Source organism: Artibeus jamaicensis, unplaced genomic scaffold (assembly GCF_021234435.1).
Source record: "Artibeus jamaicensis isolate MK-2021 breed Jamaican fruit bat unplaced genomic scaffold, CSHL_Jam_final contig_444, whole genome shotgun sequence".
Lineage (NCBI taxonomy): Eukaryota > Metazoa > Chordata > Mammalia > Chiroptera > Phyllostomidae > Artibeus > Artibeus jamaicensis.
Genome location: NW_026521831.1, coordinates 8,915,276 through 8,935,090, shown reverse-complemented (window position 1 = coordinate 8,935,090; position 19,815 = coordinate 8,915,276). Strand labels below are relative to the sequence as shown.

Below are 19,815 nucleotides of genomic sequence, written 5' to 3'. Positions count from 1 at the left end.
AGGCCGGTCTTGTAGTCATTTATAAACCGAAGATTTTGTATAAGTCAAAACTTACACATTTTCTTGCAGATTAGGTCCAATACAAAGACTGGGTTGTGATGTGACTCTAAGTTAATATATTTAGGTAATTCGAAGAGTTCATTTCAATTTCCATCAATAACCTTGACTACAATATATGGGTCTAAAAACAACCACCCACCCCACGGTGGCATGAAAGCTTCATTCGCGCAATGAGACGCTATCATACATCGCACACGCGAGTCCATCTACCTCTGTTCCTTCAGTTGTGCTAGTTCCTCTCCAATGAGTTTTGGTCGGTGCATCTGCTGGACCCTGATCATCTGCAGGAGCTGGTCGGCTTCACAATCTGGCAGATCACCCTTAACAACAAATATAGAATAACCTAAAAAAAAGGCAAAAATAAACTAAAACAGCTAGGTAGAGATTCAAAATCAATTACAAATTACGGTAGCTATGGAGGTGGCATGGCATAAAATTGTGGAAAGAATATAAATTAAAGCCCTGGCTGGTGTGGCTTAATGGCTTGAGTGCTGGCCTGTGAAACAAAGGGTCACCATTCAATTCCCAGTCAGGGCTCATGCCTGGGTTGCAGGCCAGGTCCCCGGTGGAGGGCACATGAGAGGCAACCACACATTGATGTTTCTCTCCCTCCCTTCCCCTCTCCCTAAAAATAAATAAATAAAATCTTTTAAAAAGTAGCACTCTTACACTCACATCTAATGAGTTAGTTTTATTCAGCTACTTTGAAAGATAACATTATAAAATTTTCCACTTTAACTTACCTTCCTGTTGTAATTGAGCCAAGAAAAGTGCAAGGTATGTGTCTGATATTAATTCTGGACCCGTCAAAAGAGAATTCAAGTTGAACCACTAGAAAAAAAAAGCCAATGTTTAAGTTAGTGAACATTGTAACTAATAAGGATGTTTCACATGTTAAAAATAAATATAAACTGTCTGAACAGTAAGGGGATCTAAACAGTAAAAACACATCAAACTGAGATTTTTAAAAAGTAAATAAACGTATTCTAAAACCTGAAATAGAATGATTTGTCAATGTTAAATGTTTTTAAATAAAAGTTTGTTTTAAGCCATAAAATTTAAATCCCCCAAAAAGAAAAGAAACTGATAATACTTCAAATTATCTTTATTAAGAGCTACAGTTAAATCTCTTTTCAAAGCATGCCCAAGAAAACCCTAATATAATCACACTACATTGATGTGGAAGAAAAATGACGACTACACAAAGTTTTCCTATTACTGATCATTTTGGTCAAAGATTTCAACTGTGAGAACGCCAGTCTACACTGGGAGGAATTTAAATCACCAACTCATTTTGGAAAGGCCGAGAAAGCCACCGCTGCACATAATTATCATCATCTAGTCGCTGCTTCATGGGAGCCCTAATTTAACCTCAAGGGAGCTCAGACAAAAGAGTCAATAGTGAAAAATGCAATTTTAAACAAAAATATAAATTACAGCTAAAGATTAGCCAATGTTTGACATTTTATGTCTTTGTCAAAAATAATTTAAAATGTGAAAATACAATTTTCAAGAACTAAAATTTTAAAAACCTCTCAAAATAATGATATAAATTTACATGTAAATTAATATAAAAGAACTTCTGGAATCCAAGCTGTCAGATCTTAAAAAAAAAAAATACATGGATTACCATCTACACAAAAAGTGAAGAATATGTGATCATAATTTTCAAAGACATACATGAAACCTAGAGGTAAAGATCCCCAGTGTCCCGCCCTCGCTCTTCCCTACAGTCAGTTCCCACTTGGGTCACCCTCTGCTCAACCACATCTCCTGCACCTTACTTGCTTAGCTCTGAGCTCCTCAGGAGGGACCTTAAGAAATTTAAGCTCTGGCTGGTATGGCTCAGTGTACTGAGTGCTGACCTGTGAACCAAAAGGTCACTGGTTCGATTTTCATTCGGGACAGATGCCTGGGTTCTGGGCCTGGTTCCCAGTTGGGGAGTGCGAGAAGCAAGGAATCAATGCTTCTCTTACACAATGAAGTTTCTCTACCTTTCCTTCTCCCTCCCTTCCACCTTCCCCCCCAAATAAAGAAAATCTTAAAGAAAAGACATAACCATTGAAGATGAAGCTGCATTTAGGCAGCTGAGTAAAAAGATAATAGCGATGTTTTTTTTGGTTTTGAATTATCTTTTATTGAATTAATTCAACATACTCTTTCTTTACTTCATTTTCTTTTCATATTATTTTTAAACAGCTTTATTGAGGTATAATAGGCGAGCAATAATCTGCACATATTTAAAGTGCACAATTTGAGAAGTTCTAACATACGCACACACCCATGAAACCATCACCACAACCAAAGGAGTGAACGCCTGTGTCACTGCTGAGTCCCTGTGCCTTGGAACTGCCTCGCCCTTCCCTGCTCCTATCCCCTGGCAACCCCTGCTTGATCTGCTTTCTATCAATACAGGTTAGTTTGCATTTTCTCCACTTTGACATAAATGGAACCATACGGTAGGAAGTATTTGGTATCTACCTTTCACTGAGCATAATTATTTGGAGATTACCCATGTTAATGCATATATCAATAGTCAATTCCTCCTGCACTGGCCGGTGTGGCTCAGTAGACTGAGTACTGGCCTGTGACCCAAAGGACCACTGGTTCTATTCCCAGTCAGGTACATGCCTGGGTTGTGGGCCAGGTCCCCAGCAGGGGGCACTCGAGAGGCAACCACATGTTGATGTCTCCCTCTCTCCCTCCTTTTCCCTATCTAAAAATAAAACTAATAAAATCCTTTAAAAAAAGTTAACTCCTTATTATATTAGCCCACTTTCATTAACACTCATTCAAAGATTCAAAATTCTAAAAAAAGACTTCGCATAATTGTTTTAAAAACAGAACTGTGTATAAAAAGATCATTGGTAACTATTTAAAAAAATACCCCTTTAGGTATGTTTCTCAATCTTCGAAAAGGCTTGCTCAAGACACAGTCATGCTCTTTGTACTTTTCAACAGAAATGATTTTATGGGGGTGTGTGCACTGTGTGATGAGAAGGGTCTTGTTATGCTAAAGCGAACGTGGCTGAAAACTTCACTCCCTCTGGACACTTTCAGGCTTTATAACACTACCATGCTAAATACAACTCTATTAATGACAAAACATCACATAAAACGTGCTTAAAAGTAACCACGTTTGCTGTGGTCTTAAAGAATTTTTCTTTCTTTTTTTTTTTAATTTTTATTTATTTCTCTTTAGAGGGGAAGGGAAGGAGAGGGAGAGAAATATCAATGTATGGTTGCCTCTCATGTGTTCCCTGCTGGGAACTGGCCTGCAACCCAGGCATGTGCCCTGACTGGGAATCGAAGCACAATACTTTGGTCCATAGGCCCTCGCTCAATCCACTGAGCTACACCAGCCAGGGCTAGAATTTTTCTTATGATACAGTGAAACTGCATATGGTTGTCACAAATAAATGAATAAGGCAAACTGATACTGTATTTTAAATAGGAAATTTCTAATTATGCCACCTACACATGACTGAGGAATTTCTTCATCTAATCCTTTACATTTTAATTGCAAATGGAATGTGGAATGAGAAAAATGACAAGGAAGGAAGAGAAACATTACCTGTTTTCCTAATTTTCTAACTGTAAACCAGTGTTCTTTATAATTGCATATAAACGATCTTTCATTTCTAGAAAAGGAAAAAAAAATAGAGACCCAGTATTAACTTCATCTACTGGCCAGGGTTATACAAAACTTGTAACTTCAGATCACGTTTGCAGAGTGAATCTGTGCGCAGGTCTGTGGCGCTGTGCAAACGATGGCGTCACAGGAAGCCCTCGGACTGTGGTGCCCAGACACCGTGCTGCCAGAACAGCCGAGGGCACACGGACGCCCCAAAAGGCAAAAAGGGAATGACACAGGGCACGTCAAGACAAAGGCATTAGACATACGTTTTTCTCCTTTAAGAAATGGTAACTTTCAAAACCAAAATTAGGAAGAGAAATGTAGGAAAAGCAAAATGAAACCTTACATGGGGTCAATCCCAAGCCTCTGATACTCTGGACTGTTGAACAGGATTAGTTCTAAACCCCAAACTTTCAAGGCATTGCTTATAACCTGTTAAAAAACAAACAAACAGCAATTTCTCATGAGCAACACTGTTCAATTTCAAATTTAAGTAGGGAACGCCATGTTAGCTGGGCAAACAGTTGTACTTCATACACCAATTTCTCCAGAAGGCTATGATTTTTTAAAAGTGTGTATAAGATATACCATGACATCTATCACTAACATACAAACATAGCATTAAAAAAAATGCTTCTAGGGAGTCAAATGGCTGCCTAGGTAAACATGGCTCACCTCCTCATACAACCACATGAAAATTACAACTAAAATACAGAAAAACCATCACTCAGAACTGTCAGAAGTCAAGCTGAATGGAAGTCCAACAACTGTGGAATTAAAGAAAACCCCATCCATCCAGACTGGTAGGAGGAGCACACACGCAGAAAAGGCTGGTCCCACACCCACGGGTGATGGATAGAAATTCAGGAGGGGTACCTCAGAAGTGAGGTCTCCCAGCACCACACCAGGCCCCCCAGCCCAGGGTTCCAGAGCCAGGAAGGTAAGTTCCTGTAACTTCTGGCTGCAAAAACCAGGAGGGATAGAGTAGAAGACACTTCTGGAGTTCCAAGCAGTTTCCCTTAAAGGACCCAAACATGGACTCATTCCCTCTGAGCTCTGGCACCAGGGTAACAGCTTAAAAGGCACCAGTGACATACAGGAAGGAAGTGAAGAGACTGGCATCAAGGCCAGAGCTGGTGGGCAGAAGCCACTGCCCCTTTTTTGAAGCCTCCCCCAACAGGGCCACAGAGCCAGCAGGCTGGTGCCATATCTGAGACTCCACAACCTGACTAACGCCGTTGACCCTGCTTAGGAGACCCTCAAAGACTCTGCCCCACCCAACTGAAGAGCCCGCCCAAGCTGCTTTTCTGTGTGAATGGCTGGTCTTGACTTACACTTCACAACTCCCTAAATACTCTCACGTAAGCAACAGCTGGTCTCAGGGAGCCCCGGGCCTGGCACTAGCAGCACCCAGACCAGATTCACAGCTTAGCTTTGCCAGGGAATCTCCAAGTAGCAGCCATTTCAGATGGCTTTATAGCTAGGGTGGCCCCAGACAAAACACAGGTAGGTGCTGACCTTGGGCTGCACCACCCGGGAAACGCTAGAGCCTCTGCACCCAGTGGATGGCTGCAGACCGTGCTGGTGCACCACCATCCTGTCCCGGCACAGCTGATCTCCACGGAGGATGGAAGATGGAGACTGGTGGACAGTAGCTACAGCTGGTCCTTGCAATTGAATGACCTGGGTAAATCCCATCGACCTGCCAAGAGCAACCAAGGCTCAACTACAAAGGGAGAATGTATGGACCCACACGAAGGGCACACCTCAAGTACCCAGCTTGGGAGACAGGAGAGGCTGTGTCACTGTCCCTACTAAACACCGACTACGTTAGGCCATGCTACCAAGACAGGGAGACAAAGCAGCTCTACCTAATACATAGAAATAAACACAGGAGGAGACAAAGAAACATGGCCCAAATGAAAGAACAGATCAGAACTCCAAAAAAAGAACTAAACAAAATGGAGATAAGCAATCTATTAGACGCAGAGTTCAAAATACCAGTTATAAAGATGCTCAAGGAACTTAGTGAGGACCTCAACAGCATGAGAAAGACCCAGTCAGAAAAGAAGGATTCATTAATTGAAATAAAGAACAATTTACGGGGAAACAACAGTAGAGTGAATCAAGCCAAGAATTAAATCAATGATCTGGAACATAAGCAAGCAGTAAACAACCAATCAGAATAAGAAGAAAAAAGAATCCAAAAGAATTAGGACAGTGTAAGCAGCCTCTGGGATAGCTCCAAAAGATCCAACATTCGCATCATAGGGGTGCCAGAAGGAGAGGAGTGCAAGAAACTGGAAATCTATTTGAAACAACAATGAAAGAAAACTTCCCTAATTTGGTGAAGGAAATAGACATGCAAGTCCAGGAAGCACAGAGTCCCAAACAAGATGGATGCGAAGAGGCCCACTCCAAGACACATCATAATTCAAATGCCAATGGTTAAAGAGAAAGAATCTTAAAAGCAGCAAGAGAAAACAAGTTACGAAATTTTACCATGTATAATACGCTCCTGTGTATAACATGCACCCACCTTTTTTGCCCAAGCTTTCAGGAAAAAACCTTTTGCTTAATTTTTTAATTCAATCTTTTATTTATATTTAAAAACAATTACCGTATTCCAGGGTATTATTTTGCATATGGATATCATTATTGCTGTCTAGAGTTACACTTTAATACATAAGCATAAATAATTAAAAACATTCATAAAGATAAGGAATAATACTACCCCTTTATAATGAGCATCCTTATTTTCCCCTCAAAAATTTGGGTAAAAAAAAGTGAGCATTATACATGGCAAAATACGTTACCTATTAGGGAGTTCCCATAAGACTGTCAGCTGATTTCTCAAAAAGAAATTTTGCAGGCTAGAAGGGATTGGCAAGACATATTCAGTCATGAAAAGCAGGGACCTAAAGCCAAGATTGCTCTACCCAGCAAAGCTATCATTTAGAATCAAAAGGCAGATAAAGAGCTTCCCAGACAAGGAAAAACTAAGAGTTCATCATCACCAAAACATTATTATATGAAATGTTAAAGGGACTTTTTTAAGAAAAAGAAGATCAAAACTATGGTCAATAAATACATATCTATCAATAACTGAATCTAGAAAACAAACTAAGCAAACAAGAACAGAGACAGAATCATGGATACAGAGAGCATTTGGATAGTTGCCAGATGGGGGTGTGTGGGGGAATGGGTGAAGAGGTGAGGGGATTAAGAAGTACAAAGAGGCAGTTACAGAATAGCCATGGGGATGTAATGGCTATAGCACAGGAAGTGGAGTAGCCACAGAACTTTTATACACATGACCCATGGACATGAACAGATGGTGGGGGAACCGCCTGGGGGGTGAGGGGTGCTTGGTAGAGGGGGACAAAGAGGGAAAAACTGGGACAACTGTAACAGCATAATCAATACAATATAATTTTTTAAAATAGCACTTCTTAACACTAGGTTTCTGGGTTATGGTAGGAATCTACACAATTCCTAGATAAAACTGCCTCAAAAATCCAGACGTACAGCCGATCCACAAAGTGCATTCTTAAAATCAGTACCCTCTCTATGCACATAGGTAACTGGGCTGACATGTGTCCTGCTGTAGAAAAGTTGTATTTCAACCCACTACCTGATATGTCAGTAATAGTGTTACTTATACATCTGTTAAAATGAGTTCTTTCTAGGGATTTAAGATGAAGTTTTTGTATGTTTTAAATTTGTTATTAGATGTTCAGAATTTTAGGAAAAAACAAAAGATAATACTGATTAATGGGAATGTATAAGATGCAAACTGCCTGGAAATAAAATGGAGAGTTCTAAATGTTCACCACCTACCCTCCAAGGCAGCTAACGAAGAGACAAGCACACTTGGTACCAGCAGACAAAAGTGGAGGCAATGAAGTGCGCACGTGTGAATCAGCACCAAGGGCAGCGCTACGCCCGGGACACCGCAAGAGCTGGGCCCCTCACTGCCTGGATCCCAGCCCTGTGGTATCTGTTACCCAGAAGAGTCCACGGGGAAGCGCTGAACGGAAATGCTGGTGGGGAGGCGTCCAGGACAGCACAAGGGGAATGCACACAAAGACATCTGCCAACACCGGTCCCTCGGGAGACTCCAGATGCACCTCCCAGGCATTAGCAACAGAACGAGAGACCTACAGATCAAGGAACCTCACAAGCAATAATACAGCTTCCTCTGAATTCTAGTTGTAGATATACATTCAAAAACAAATAAAAAGCACAGCCACAGACCACCATAAAAGAATCCAGTAAGCTGATTGAAAGGGAAGGCAGCAAGGTGTTTCATTTTTCTCAAATTTACACAAGACACAGGAAGTTTAAAAGGCTCTGACTTACTAGATTTAAGGTTATTAGTATCCACATGCAAATTAAAAAATCTTCTTACAGAACCCTACCCTAAATTGAAGACTCTACAATCCTAACAGTTCACGTTTATCTACAGGAAAACTTACTCTGGAGTACAGTCTCATCCTCTTAGACACGATCTACTGGAGGAACTTCTGAGGGTCACATCAATATAGTAAGTTTAAAGACACTCATATCAATCACTTCCTGAGCTTCAACAGAGCCTGGGACAAAAAAGACCCGTAGCACTTGCATGTGACTACTTACTTGAATAGAGAAAAAACCGCTATCATCCATATTTCCGGAAGGCTGCTGTTTAATACAGACAGGTAGTTGAGGCAGGGTTGGAGTGGGAAGAGAGAAAGGAAAACTGTTATTAGTGTGCATATTTAAAATAACATCTTACACATTCCCATTTAGAAAGTCAAGAGCAGAGTTATAATTAACAGGGCAGATCCCCATAGGGAGAATGGTATGTTCTCTTCTAGACAATACTCACATTTTTCCTTCTTTTTTTCTCAATACCCACATTATTTTTTAAAGAGGCAACTGGATGAGTTTGAAATTGGTACCTGTAAAAATGTGCGATAGTCTTCACTAGTAACTCCGCCTTCTGCCATCCTCATCCTCTCTTCTTCATCTAGCTGGTGTGCAATCGACGACAGTTCCACAGGGCTAAAGTATTCTCCTTGCAATAGATTATTCAAGCAATGCTGGGCACAGAGTGAGCCTTCTTGCTAATGTTTCCAAAAGAAAAAAATCCAATATGATTTGTTAAACAGATTTCTACAGTGTCTTTCCTTAAAGAGGAATTTAATCATTAACTTCTTAACACTGTCAAAGCTGAACCTCTTTAGCTTCAAACAGGACTAACATGAGGCACATGCATTTTCATTTAACACTCATTTTACAATCCCATCATTAATGAAACTGTGATAATTTAGCTGTATGATCAAAACTTAAGATTTATATTAAACATCTATGCAATACACCAAATATCATATTTTATTAGAAATTGTAAGCATTTATCTTCCCTCATTTTCAGTGCTGAAAATAAATTCATCCTTAGAGATCCCACAGCAAATTACTAATGCTGAAAGGAAATTTTAATCCCTAGAACATTTGTTTTTTTAACAAGATAACCTCTACTTGATCAAAATGCTTGTTTATGTAATTCCCTATCTCAAGAATTGGCACACCAAAGAAAAATTCTGTTCTTACTACACTTTATATCCCTGAACTGTTACTGATGTTACCGAAGACCTGCAGCTAGAGTTGAGGTTTTTTCCAGCGAACTCTGAAGATGCTGCACACACAGAGAGACTGACCGGAAGCATGGCCAGAGCTCACCTCCGGACAGGCCAAACCGGGGGGCGGCATCCACACTCACTCCCCGTCGGATCACTGATGCCCCGTTAGGAGGTGAGGGAGCACAACTTCCCACGGGCCCCAGGGTCTGCGGGTGCTGGGCAGCTGGCTTTCTCACACACGCACAAGCCAAATCTATGTCCAGGCTGCCCAGCACTGAGACGCCTACTCAACACCGCTCTACAGTGTTGCCCTCCCAAGCTTGCCTTGTAAGCAGAGACTCAGGTGAAGGAAACCCCTCTAGTGAACGACAACCAGAGGCTTGCCTCTCTGCCAGATGACGGCAGAGGGGAGAACACTTTCTGCTCCTGCTGACCCTGGCCCTGAACCCGTCCCCAGGAACATCTACCCCATAAGGCTGGGTGTCCAGCACCCTGCAGTTTGTTCTGAACTATGTCACACAACAGACAGGGGCCCTGAAGAATAAGTCCTTGCAGGACACTTATTCTTCCTGGTGAACTAATATTCTGGGAACAAAACTCAGCGGCTGAAAAAGATATAAGGAATACACATACAAGGAACAAGAAGGGAGGGCTGAGACAGTCAGGCTGAGACAGGGGCTGAGATAAATTTATCTTCGTAACCTGGTTGCTTCTAGGCCTTCAGGCTGAGGTCAAGCGCACATCCTGGTAGTGTAGTCCTTGTTCCTCTTGGCCACTTTTATCTAATTCCGGGCCTAACAGTAGGACGGTGAGAGAGGACTTGTCTCCACCTCCTTTTCCTTCCGCTGTGTTCTCACCACCAGAGAGCAGCCCCCACTGAACACTACACGCAGACTGAGGATGCACAGACGTCCTACTTACATTCCACCGAAAAGCAACAAGGCAGACAGGCATTCACAAGAGAGCCAAATGGCTAAAAAACCACAAAAAGGTGCTCAACTTTATTACCATCAGGGAAATGTATTGAATATAACTATTAAAACCACAGCGTGTTACTACTACACTCTCCAAAATGGTTAAAATATTGGTGAGGACTAGAGACATCAAAAGCTATTACTACTTAGTGAAATTGTAAATTAGTATAACCACTTTGGAAAACTGTTTGCAGTACCTACTAAAGCTTAGCATCTACATGCTCTGTGATCTAGCTATTCTGTAACTACAGACAGAATGCAAACCATGGAAATGCAAAAATATGTTCATCAAAACATGTATAAGAATGTTCAAAAAAGCACTGCTTAATTCATAATGGCCTCCCAAACAGAAAACTACTAAAATGCCCATCAAAGCAGAATGGATACATCGTGTTATAGTCACAAAGGAATAGCACATAACAATGAGAATGAATTAACTACGATTACTTTCGACAACATGGATGACTCTCGCAAACAATGTTTTAAAAAAGCCCTGGCTGGTGTAGCTCAGTGGATTGAGCACAGCCCTGTAAACCAAAGGACTGCAGTTCGATTCCCAGTCAGGGCACATGCCTGGGTTGCAGACCAGTTCCCAGCAAGGGATACACGAGAGGCAACCATACACTGATATATCTCTCCTTCTCTTTCCCTTTCCCTCTAAAGATAAATAAAATCTTTAAAAAAATAAATTTAAAAAAATGTTTAAAAAAAGCACACAAAAAGCAGACTCCTCCAAAGAGGACACACCATATGATTCCATTTACAGAAGTTCAAAAAGAGGCACAACCAGCCTATGATGTTAGGACTCAGGACCCTGGCTGCCCTTGCAGGGGGCAGAGGCAGGGACGGAAGGGGCCGTAGGGAGGCTTAGAGAATTCAGGGAAATACACATATACTATTCGATCGCAGTATTATTCACACATGTGTTCACTTTGAGAGAATTCACTGAGCTGCACTCTTAGGGTCTGTGTGCCCCTACATGTGTCTGATTTAAAACTCAAACAATAGCCCGGGCAGCTCCCGGGTAGCTCAGCGGGTTAGAGCTTTGCCCCAACATGCCAAGGTTGCCAGTTCAGCCTCTGGGCAGGGCAAATACATACAGCAGCAACCAACAAATCCGTAAATAAGTGGAATGACAAACTGATGTTTTCTCCCTATATATCAAGTCAACAAAAAAATACTGCAAAAATCTCACACACACAAGAAACCTCTGCTGAGAGACACAGCTACTGTGAACAGCAAGAGCTACTGAAAATGGTGACCAGACAAGGACTTTTCTGGGAACGGTCCTAAGGCAAATGTTCTGTCCTGCTGTCAGACCGCATGCCTCAGTTCAGGGCTCTCAGACTGCGGTTACCATATTAAACAGTACACAAGGTCCGTCCAGGAAAAGTCCAGCCATTGTTAGTGGAGTGAGAAGGGTTTGGTGACGTCCACGGACCCTGGCAGCCAAGGAGCGTGGACTGGAACGCGCATGCAGAACAACGATGACTTCGCTGTACCAGTCAGTGGGGGTGGTAGACACCACTGAGTGAGCGTGTGCACTGTGTGGCCGTCACATTCAAAATGACTGAGTGAGTACAGCAGTGAATTTGCATCACATTTTGCATCGAGCTTGAACATTCCTCAGCGGAAGCTATTCGACTGATTCAAAGGACGCAGCTCTGGTCACCTGGTGACTGGCAGCTTCATCACAACATGCCCACTGATGCATCACGTCTCACGCACAGTTTTTTGGTGAAGTATCAAATAACCCAGGTGACTCAGCCCCCCTACAGCACAATTTGGTGCCCTGTGACTTCTGGCTTTTGCCCAAACTAAAATCTCCTTTGAAAAGGAAGAGATTTCAGACCATTGATGAAATTCAGGAAAATATGATGGGGCAACTGATGGTGATTGGGAGAACTGTGTGAGGTCCCAAGGTGCCTGCCTACATTGAAGGGGACTAAGACGTCATTGTCCTGTGTACAATGTTTCTTGTATCTTCTTCAATAAATGTCTTTATTTTTCATATTACATGGTCGAATACTTTGTGGACAGACCTCATATATAGAAATAGTGACATCCAAATATTTGATTTAAAAAATGACAATTATGCACTTGAGCTCTAGCCGGTGTGGCTCAGTTGGTTGGCGCATCAACCCATAACTCAAGGGTTGCAGGTTCAATTTCCAGTCAGGGCACGTGCCTAGGCTGTAGGTTTGGTCCCGAGTCCAGGTGTGTATGATTCCCGGTCTGCACACATGTTCAAGACAACCAATCAATGCCTCTCTCTCATCAATGTCCCCTTCTCTCCCTTCCTCTCTCTCTCTAAAAGCAGTAAGAAAAAATATCCTCAGGTGAGGATAAAAATAAATATTAAAAATAAAAAAGGAAAAATAAGCACTTGAAATCAAATCCTAAGAGAAACTGTATTGCTATAGGAAATAATACCATTCTGTACTTCTACTATGATTTAATGGAAGGAAAAAACAAATTGTCCATTCCAAATTTAAAATCACCTTTTAAAGTCTTAAGAAGAATCAAATTCTACATGGACCAAAAAAAAAAAAAGTACACTGGCCCCTCTTAAGATTACGCACCCCCCTCCCCACAACCTATTCCCAGACACTTATCAAGCTTTAACCAAAGCTGAACAGAAGTTCACTGTTATAGTCAAAGTTCAGAGGTATCCAAATTGCATGATTTTTGGCCCAAACTTTATCATCTTGTGATCGGAGGATGAACAGATTGCCTCTCCAGTTTTTACCATATTTCATAAAACCACAAAAGGGAACAGCATCCAGTCATTGCTCACTGTTCTCAAAAGTCCTCAGGACCAACCTGAAACTAGTTCAAACTCCCAGAGGCACTATTGCCTACAAAAGAAACCAGCCACAAACCTAAGGGTGTGTCTGCAATGAGCCTCGGGGCCACCCAATCAACCCAGCAGCACCTCATCCCCTCTGAGACACAATAAGGTCCCACCTCTTACTGCAGCAGGCACCCGAGTAACCAAGGGCAGCACTTCCAGTGCCAGGTGCACTCTGGGCGCTCAGAACTCAGAGGCAAACCCTGTAATATCCGCACCCCACAGAGGAAGAAACTACAGCAGAGAGATAATAAGTAACTTCTCCAGGAGCACACAGGTAGTAAAATGGCAAAGCTAGGCTCCAAACCCAAGCAGAGGCTTCAAGTCTGTGGCATTACCCCTTCCTCCCGCCACTTAGGTGGAATGCGGCTATTGCTAAACCTCAAAAATAATACTGCAGACGGCTAAGAGCCAGCAACTGCAAAAGAGCATAACATGTTGGTGTCAACGCTCATTCTTTTCAGTATTTTCACTAATTTTAAATATAATCCCAACAAGTTTGGCTACCATCCTCAATTCACCTTATGTGAAAGTACCAATTAAGACGGCACAGTGACCTCACCAGGAGCCATCAGCAATCAAAGTGATAACAAAAATGACAGAAAGCAGGCAACCGAATAAAACAACAACAACAACAAAAAACAGTTAGTGGCCAGTTAATATTAGGGTTCAAGTTAGGAACTGGCAAACTCTCACTCCTGAGCCAAATTCAACCTGCACCTGACTGTGAAAACACAAACAAGAATATGTGATGCCATCTGTGATAACCTGCAAAGCCTAAAATATTTACAGAAAACATTGTTTAAACAGCAACACATACATCTTAGATGCTCCAAGAACTCAAGTTATTCAAACATCTCAGATGTTTATCAACCATCTACTTTGGGCCAGGCACTACAGTAAGTACTGGGGACACAGTGGTAAACAACTTGTTGCATTACCTTTTAATTAATAAAAGGGCACTCAAAGTAGCAGCTCTGCATATGGGGAAACCAACATTCCAAGTTGCAGGTCCCCTTTGCAGGCAGATACCCCTTCATGCACAGCTTCCTGAAAGCCAAAGCTGGTCCTCTGGCTCTCCAAACCCAGGACGTAGCAAAGGTTAAATATATGTGGCGGAGGGGAAGGGAGGATGCTGAAAAATGGCACATTAACATTCCCACGAGACTGTGATGAAATTAACAATGGTCCCCATGATTATGGGTGTTCTCCGTATTCTTGAAATATGCCTGAAGAACTTTAATTCAAAAGCCTTCATTTGCTAAGAACATGAAAGTTTGTGATAAGGTAAATATATTCCTGAAATATGTTTAAGCTTACAAACATGCTGATAATTGAGTGACTTCTTTCACGTAACCAGATTTTCATTAGGCCATCACTCAGCTTCCTTTCATCCCATGGTTTGGTAGTTACCTTCACTGAAATCTATCTAAAATAAGTAACGATATTGTTAAAATATACATTGCATAATTCTCAAGAAATGGTGTTGAAACATTTGGTCTTATACCAAAGCCTCTGAAAATCGGTAACAAAAATACATATATACAGCCCTGACTGGTGTAGCTCAGTGGATTGAGCACAGGCCTGCGAACCAAAAGATTGTGGTTTGATTCCCAGTCAGGGCATATGCCTGGGTTGCAGCCGGTCCCCAGTGGGGGCCATGTGAAATGCAACCACACATTGATGTTTCTCTCCCTCTCTCCTTCCCTTCCCCTCTCTCTAAAAATAAAAAAAAGAAATAAAATATTTTTAAAAAAAGATTAGGGATAACTACAGCAGTAAGTCCTTCCTCCCCAAACATAAAAATCAGTGTATTCTAGCGCCAAAACTCCTGAAATGTTTTCTCTAAAGAAAAGCACTCCATTTAACAATTTAGATTTCTGCTGTGCCTCTTTAGTCTTTATTTGATTGCTTTAGTTGATGGTCGTGTATGTGAGGCTTTTTAAATAGATAAATGATCACTTACAAGTATTTAACAAAACAAAACCTCTTTTTTCCTATTAAATAAGACTTACCAACAACCCTTTCAAAACATGCAACTTTTATGAAACAAGGTATCATGTGCCAAAGTCCTCCCAAGGCATGTTTCACTCACACCCAGATGGCTTGATAATTGCATATGGGAAAAGACGAGTTTCTCCACATGCCAACAACAGAATTTTTCCAAGTGCCTGGCCATTGAAGCATCAAAGCAAAACAAGCTAGGCTGACCACAACACGATTACTTCAGTCCACCCCTAATATCTAATAAGAAAGCTGGTTTCCTAATCCGGAAAAATGGGTCTACCGAAAGAAAAGAAACCCAAACATTTCGTAACAAAAACTCTTAATTGACTTCCCTGTTGACGGGCCTACTTTACATCCCTAAATGGCAGGCCCTCCATGGGATGGAGCCAAGCTCCCTGCACTCAAAAATTCCCAAATGTGGTGCAGGAGAAAGACATGAATATAATCCCAGGGGGCTAACTGTATGAGATTCCAACATAGACTTCAGGAGCCCAGAGGAGGAAAAGTTAATTCTACCAAGGGTAGGACTGGAAGAGTTGGGAAGGATCGAGGAAGGTGTCTGAGAAGTGCCTAGCTACGGATAATGGGGGGAAAGAGACCGGAGAAGGAATCCTACGGAAAGTGGAAAAGCACGGAAGCGAGCCCACTCGGTGTCACCCCCTCTGTGGTGCCCCGTGGCACCCCGGCCCCACCCTGTCCTTACTCCCTCTGGCTCCTGGGACTTCCCCGGCCCCGGACTCTCCGAGAAGCTCGGGCACGGGCCTCACGGGGTGAGGATGCCATGGGGGCTTCGGCGAGGATCCCGTTCCAGTGAAGCTCCTCCCCCCCGGCAAGACCGGGACGGGGCCGACACGTGCCCCACCCAGCTCTCGGGGAGGTGGCGATACCGCGCTACATCCGCCACGGCACCGCATACAAGTAACCCCCGAACGCGGATACTCACTTTCTCATGGAATATGGACTCCATGTTTATTTGTCTGGAGCCAACCGCCCCCGCGCTGGACCACCCCCTACTGTTCCGCCCCACCCTGGCCCCACCCCTCTTCCTACTCAGGCCCCGCCCCACTCTGGCCCACCCCTGGTCACGTGTCTCTCGTGGACCAATCACTCCCGAGGATGAGTCACGTGGAGCGAAGGGCGAAGGAACGCCGAGGTTGTAAAGGCGGAGACACGTGACCTTTATAGCACGTCCACTCATTCACTATTAGCTGGCTGGTTGGGGAGGTGCTACAGCGCCACCTGCCACTCGGAGGATCGTCTCCATTTTCCATCCATTGCTTTAGATTCTTAAGGACCTCCCGGGTTCTTTCTTTTTATTTTCCCCTTTACTTTGTATTTTCTACTTACGATATCTGATTACAATGATTTACTGTCTTCCTCCTCCACCCCACTAAAAGCTTCATTAAATAAGAGGCATTATTAGGCCTGGTCCCGTAGCTCAGTTGGTTCAAGTGTCATCCCCATATCGCGAAGTTTCAGGTTCTGTCCCAGTCAGGGCAAATGCACGAAGCACCCTTCGGATGCATTAAATGGAACAACAAATCGAAGTTTTCTCTTGTACTCCCCGCTTCTTCTCTCTCTAAAATCAGTCAATAATTTTTTTTTAAAAAGAAACAGGTATCATTGCATCTCCCACTACGTTCCACTAGTTAATATTTAAATAGGGCTTACTGTAGGGTAGACACTCTTCTAAGAGCTTTGCATACATTAATGAATTTTATACAATATTTGTTGCAGACATTGTTATTATGTCTATTTTACACATGAGGAAACAGACAAAGAGACGTATGAACAGCACAATGTCCAAATCCAGTTTGTTATAGGCATATGTATTGGGGGCCCTGAAGAGTGTCAGCTGAATAATGCAAAAAGTTCAGTACAGTTGGTGGGGCAGGGGGTGTTGATGAAGCTGAAGGTATAGAACAGGGGCAGATCTTGTACCTTGAAAGGAGGCTAAGTAATTATGTTGTGAAGTGGTTGGTTAACGAGGTTTTGCTGTGGACCCAGGAGTTATTGACATAGAAAGGGTGATGGACACCACCACAAGTGTGCGTAAAATCACCAGGGCAGAAAAGGAAGAGATTGAGAAGAGGACCTAGAGCAGAGCCCTGAGAGCAGAGGACTAGCTCAGGAGAAGGGAAGAACAGTGGCAGTGTTTGAGTATCATGAAAGCCCTGAAAAAGGAAAGTGTCACACAGCAGCCACGTTGCTGTCAAGAGGTCCAGCGACGTGAGGTCAAGGGTCCACTAAACTTTGGTGTGGACACCACTGGTGACTACTGAGTCCGGGTTCAGAGGAGCATAAAGGCCAGTGGGAGGTAAGGCCAGGAGACTGCTAGTGAGGACCCTGCTCAGGGGCAGGGTTCAATGACCACTTACTGAACGTCTCCGCGTGCTCAGTCCGCAGTCCTGTACGGTGTTGAGGAAGCAGTCCATGTTCTTAAGGAATTAATTGTGCCCTAACTGGGGAAGAAATCATGGTCTCATGAAGTGAAGAAATATGGAACACATTTTTTTCCGATTTTTTAAGTGCGTCTGTGGACAGGGTCAGTGGATTCGTACTCACTATAAGGGTTGGTACAGAACAATGAATAAATACATGGACTCTTGGACTCATTGGCACAAAAAGAGTATTAACAATAATTCAGAAGAAGAGAGGTTACTAAGCTAATCAGGGGAGGTTTGGAGACAGGGAAGATGGAATGTGTGCACTTCTGCTACTTCCTGTCACCTTGAACAACTCAGCTTTTTCCCTAATCCACTTCACTGAAACTTTATGTTAAGTAAGATTACACAAATACATTTCCATCTTCTTAAACACGGGACCTTTTAAACTGGCCTTTTGTTAAGAAAGCCCAAATAGCTTAGGAATCTTAACATTTAAAAATTTATGTGCCATTTCATGTCCTGAGTTCTGGCAAGAATCAGTGATAATTAGGAAGAATTTCACTGCAATTTTACTTCTACACTCAATCTTTCCTAAAGCAAAATAATTCCCCAAGAAGAGGTAGTTGAATATAACAGATGACATATATATCCGCTCATGAAACCATCACAATCAAGAAAATGAACGTACTATACCCAAAAGCTCCCATGTGTCCCTTTGGCATTCTTCCCTTCTGACCACTTTCTGCACCCTGGTTCCCCAGGCAACCACTGATCTTTGTTATTACTGATGAGTTTGCAGTTTCTAACATGCTATACAAGTGGGATCATGCAGTAGGCACTCTCTTTGTTTGGCTTTTCATTCAGGATAATTAACCTGAAACTCACCTGTTGTATCAATAGATCATTTATTTTTACTGCTGAGTAGTAATCAATTATATAGATTTAACACATTTATCTATTCATTCATGGATGAACATTTTGGTTATTTCTTAATTTATAAATAAAGCTGCCATGTACATTCATGACAAAGCCTTTGTGTGGTCGTGTGTGTTCATCTCTTGGGTGACACTTCAGAGTGGAATGGATGAATCAGATGGTTGGTGCATGTTTAATTTGAAACCGATTACCTGATTTCCAGGTGCTCCACACCCTTACCAACTCTTGATAAGACCAATCTTTTAAACTTTAAGTGTTCTAATAGGTGTGTAGTGGTGTCTCACTGTTTTTAATTTGCATTTCCCTAGTGACTGCTGATGCTGAACAGATTTGCATGTGCTTATTCTCCACTCTATCTTTTTTGGTGAAGTGTCTGTTAAAACCCTTTGCTTACTGCCCTGGCTGGTGTGGCTCAGTGGATTGAGTGCTGGCCTGTCAATGAGAGTTACTGGTTCAATGAACAGTCAGGGCACACGTGTGGGTTGTGGGCCAGGGGGTGCGTGGGAGGCAAGCATACATTGATGTTTCTTTCCCTCTTTCCTTCCCTTCCCCTCTCTAAAAATAAATAAAATCTTAAAACAACAAACCTTTGTTTACTTTAAAAATTGGGCTTGTCTTCCTTGGTTATGAGTTCTTCAGCCCTAGCTGGTGTGGCTCAGTGGATTCAGTAATGGCCTGCAAACCAAACTTGCTGGTTCAGTTCTCAGTCAGGGCACATGCCTGGGTTGCAGGCCAGGTCCCTAGTTGGGGGCAAATAGGAGGCCACCACATTGATGTTTCTGTCTTTCTCCCTTCCCCTCCCTCTAAACATAAGTACATAAAATCTTTGTAAAAAAAATTCTTTACATATTCTAGATACTCTGTTCTGTTTTGCAAATATTTTATTACAGTCTGTGGCTGCATTTTCATTTCCTTAACAATGTGTTTTGAAGAGCAAAAGTTTTTAATTTCAACAAAGTACAATTTCTTGATTTTTTAAAACTAGTTTATGCTTTATGTGTTTTTAACACATAAGCACAAGCATTTAAGAAATCTTGTAAAACACAGCACAACTACAATTCTTAGCTATATGATTTTTAGCAAAAAAAAAAAAAAAGTTAGCATCATCCTTTTAAAATGCCTTTAAAGCAAATGGCTTGCAAAAATTTTCCTGGAAAACATCTGAGGAAAAATCTGGCTACATGAGTTAATACTATTGTGACTGCAAATAAGTAACAGCAAATTAAATGCTAACTGTAAAGTTAACATCAAGGTACACAGGCACTCAGTATTTTTAAGGCTAGGGTGCCTTTTACTTAAAATGTGAAAGACTACTTCAGCATTAAAAGAATCACATTCCAAA

The 19,815-nt window shown here is 42.1% G+C and overlaps 1 protein-coding gene across 5 annotated transcripts in view; it reads right to left on the bottom strand.

The window, feature by feature from the left end:
* The window catches only part of ATXN3 (ataxin 3), a 32,574-nt gene extending 16,411 nt beyond the window's left edge, over positions 1-16,163 (bottom strand). For 2 of the 5 annotated variants that reach the window (XM_037130235.2, XM_053666074.1), the window contains exons 1-7: positions 16,094-16,163; positions 8,641-8,805; positions 8,336-8,380; positions 4,044-4,129; positions 3,635-3,701; positions 804-891; positions 271-403 (exon numbers count right to left, since the gene is read on the bottom strand). In XM_037130235.2, coding sequence (XP_036986130.2) covers positions 271-403; positions 804-891; positions 3,635-3,701; positions 4,044-4,129; positions 8,336-8,380; positions 8,641-8,805; positions 16,094-16,117 — 608 coding nt within the window. In that variant the 5' untranslated portion in view covers positions 16,118-16,163. Of the gene's footprint in view, positions 1-270; positions 404-803; positions 892-3,634; positions 3,702-4,043; positions 4,130-8,335; positions 8,381-8,640; positions 8,806-15,853; positions 16,007-16,093 lie in introns of those variants that run through there. The other 3 variants (XM_037130236.2, XM_037130238.2, XM_037130237.2) reach the window with 3 other exon arrangements.
* Positions 16,164-19,815: the final 3,652 nt, after the last annotated feature.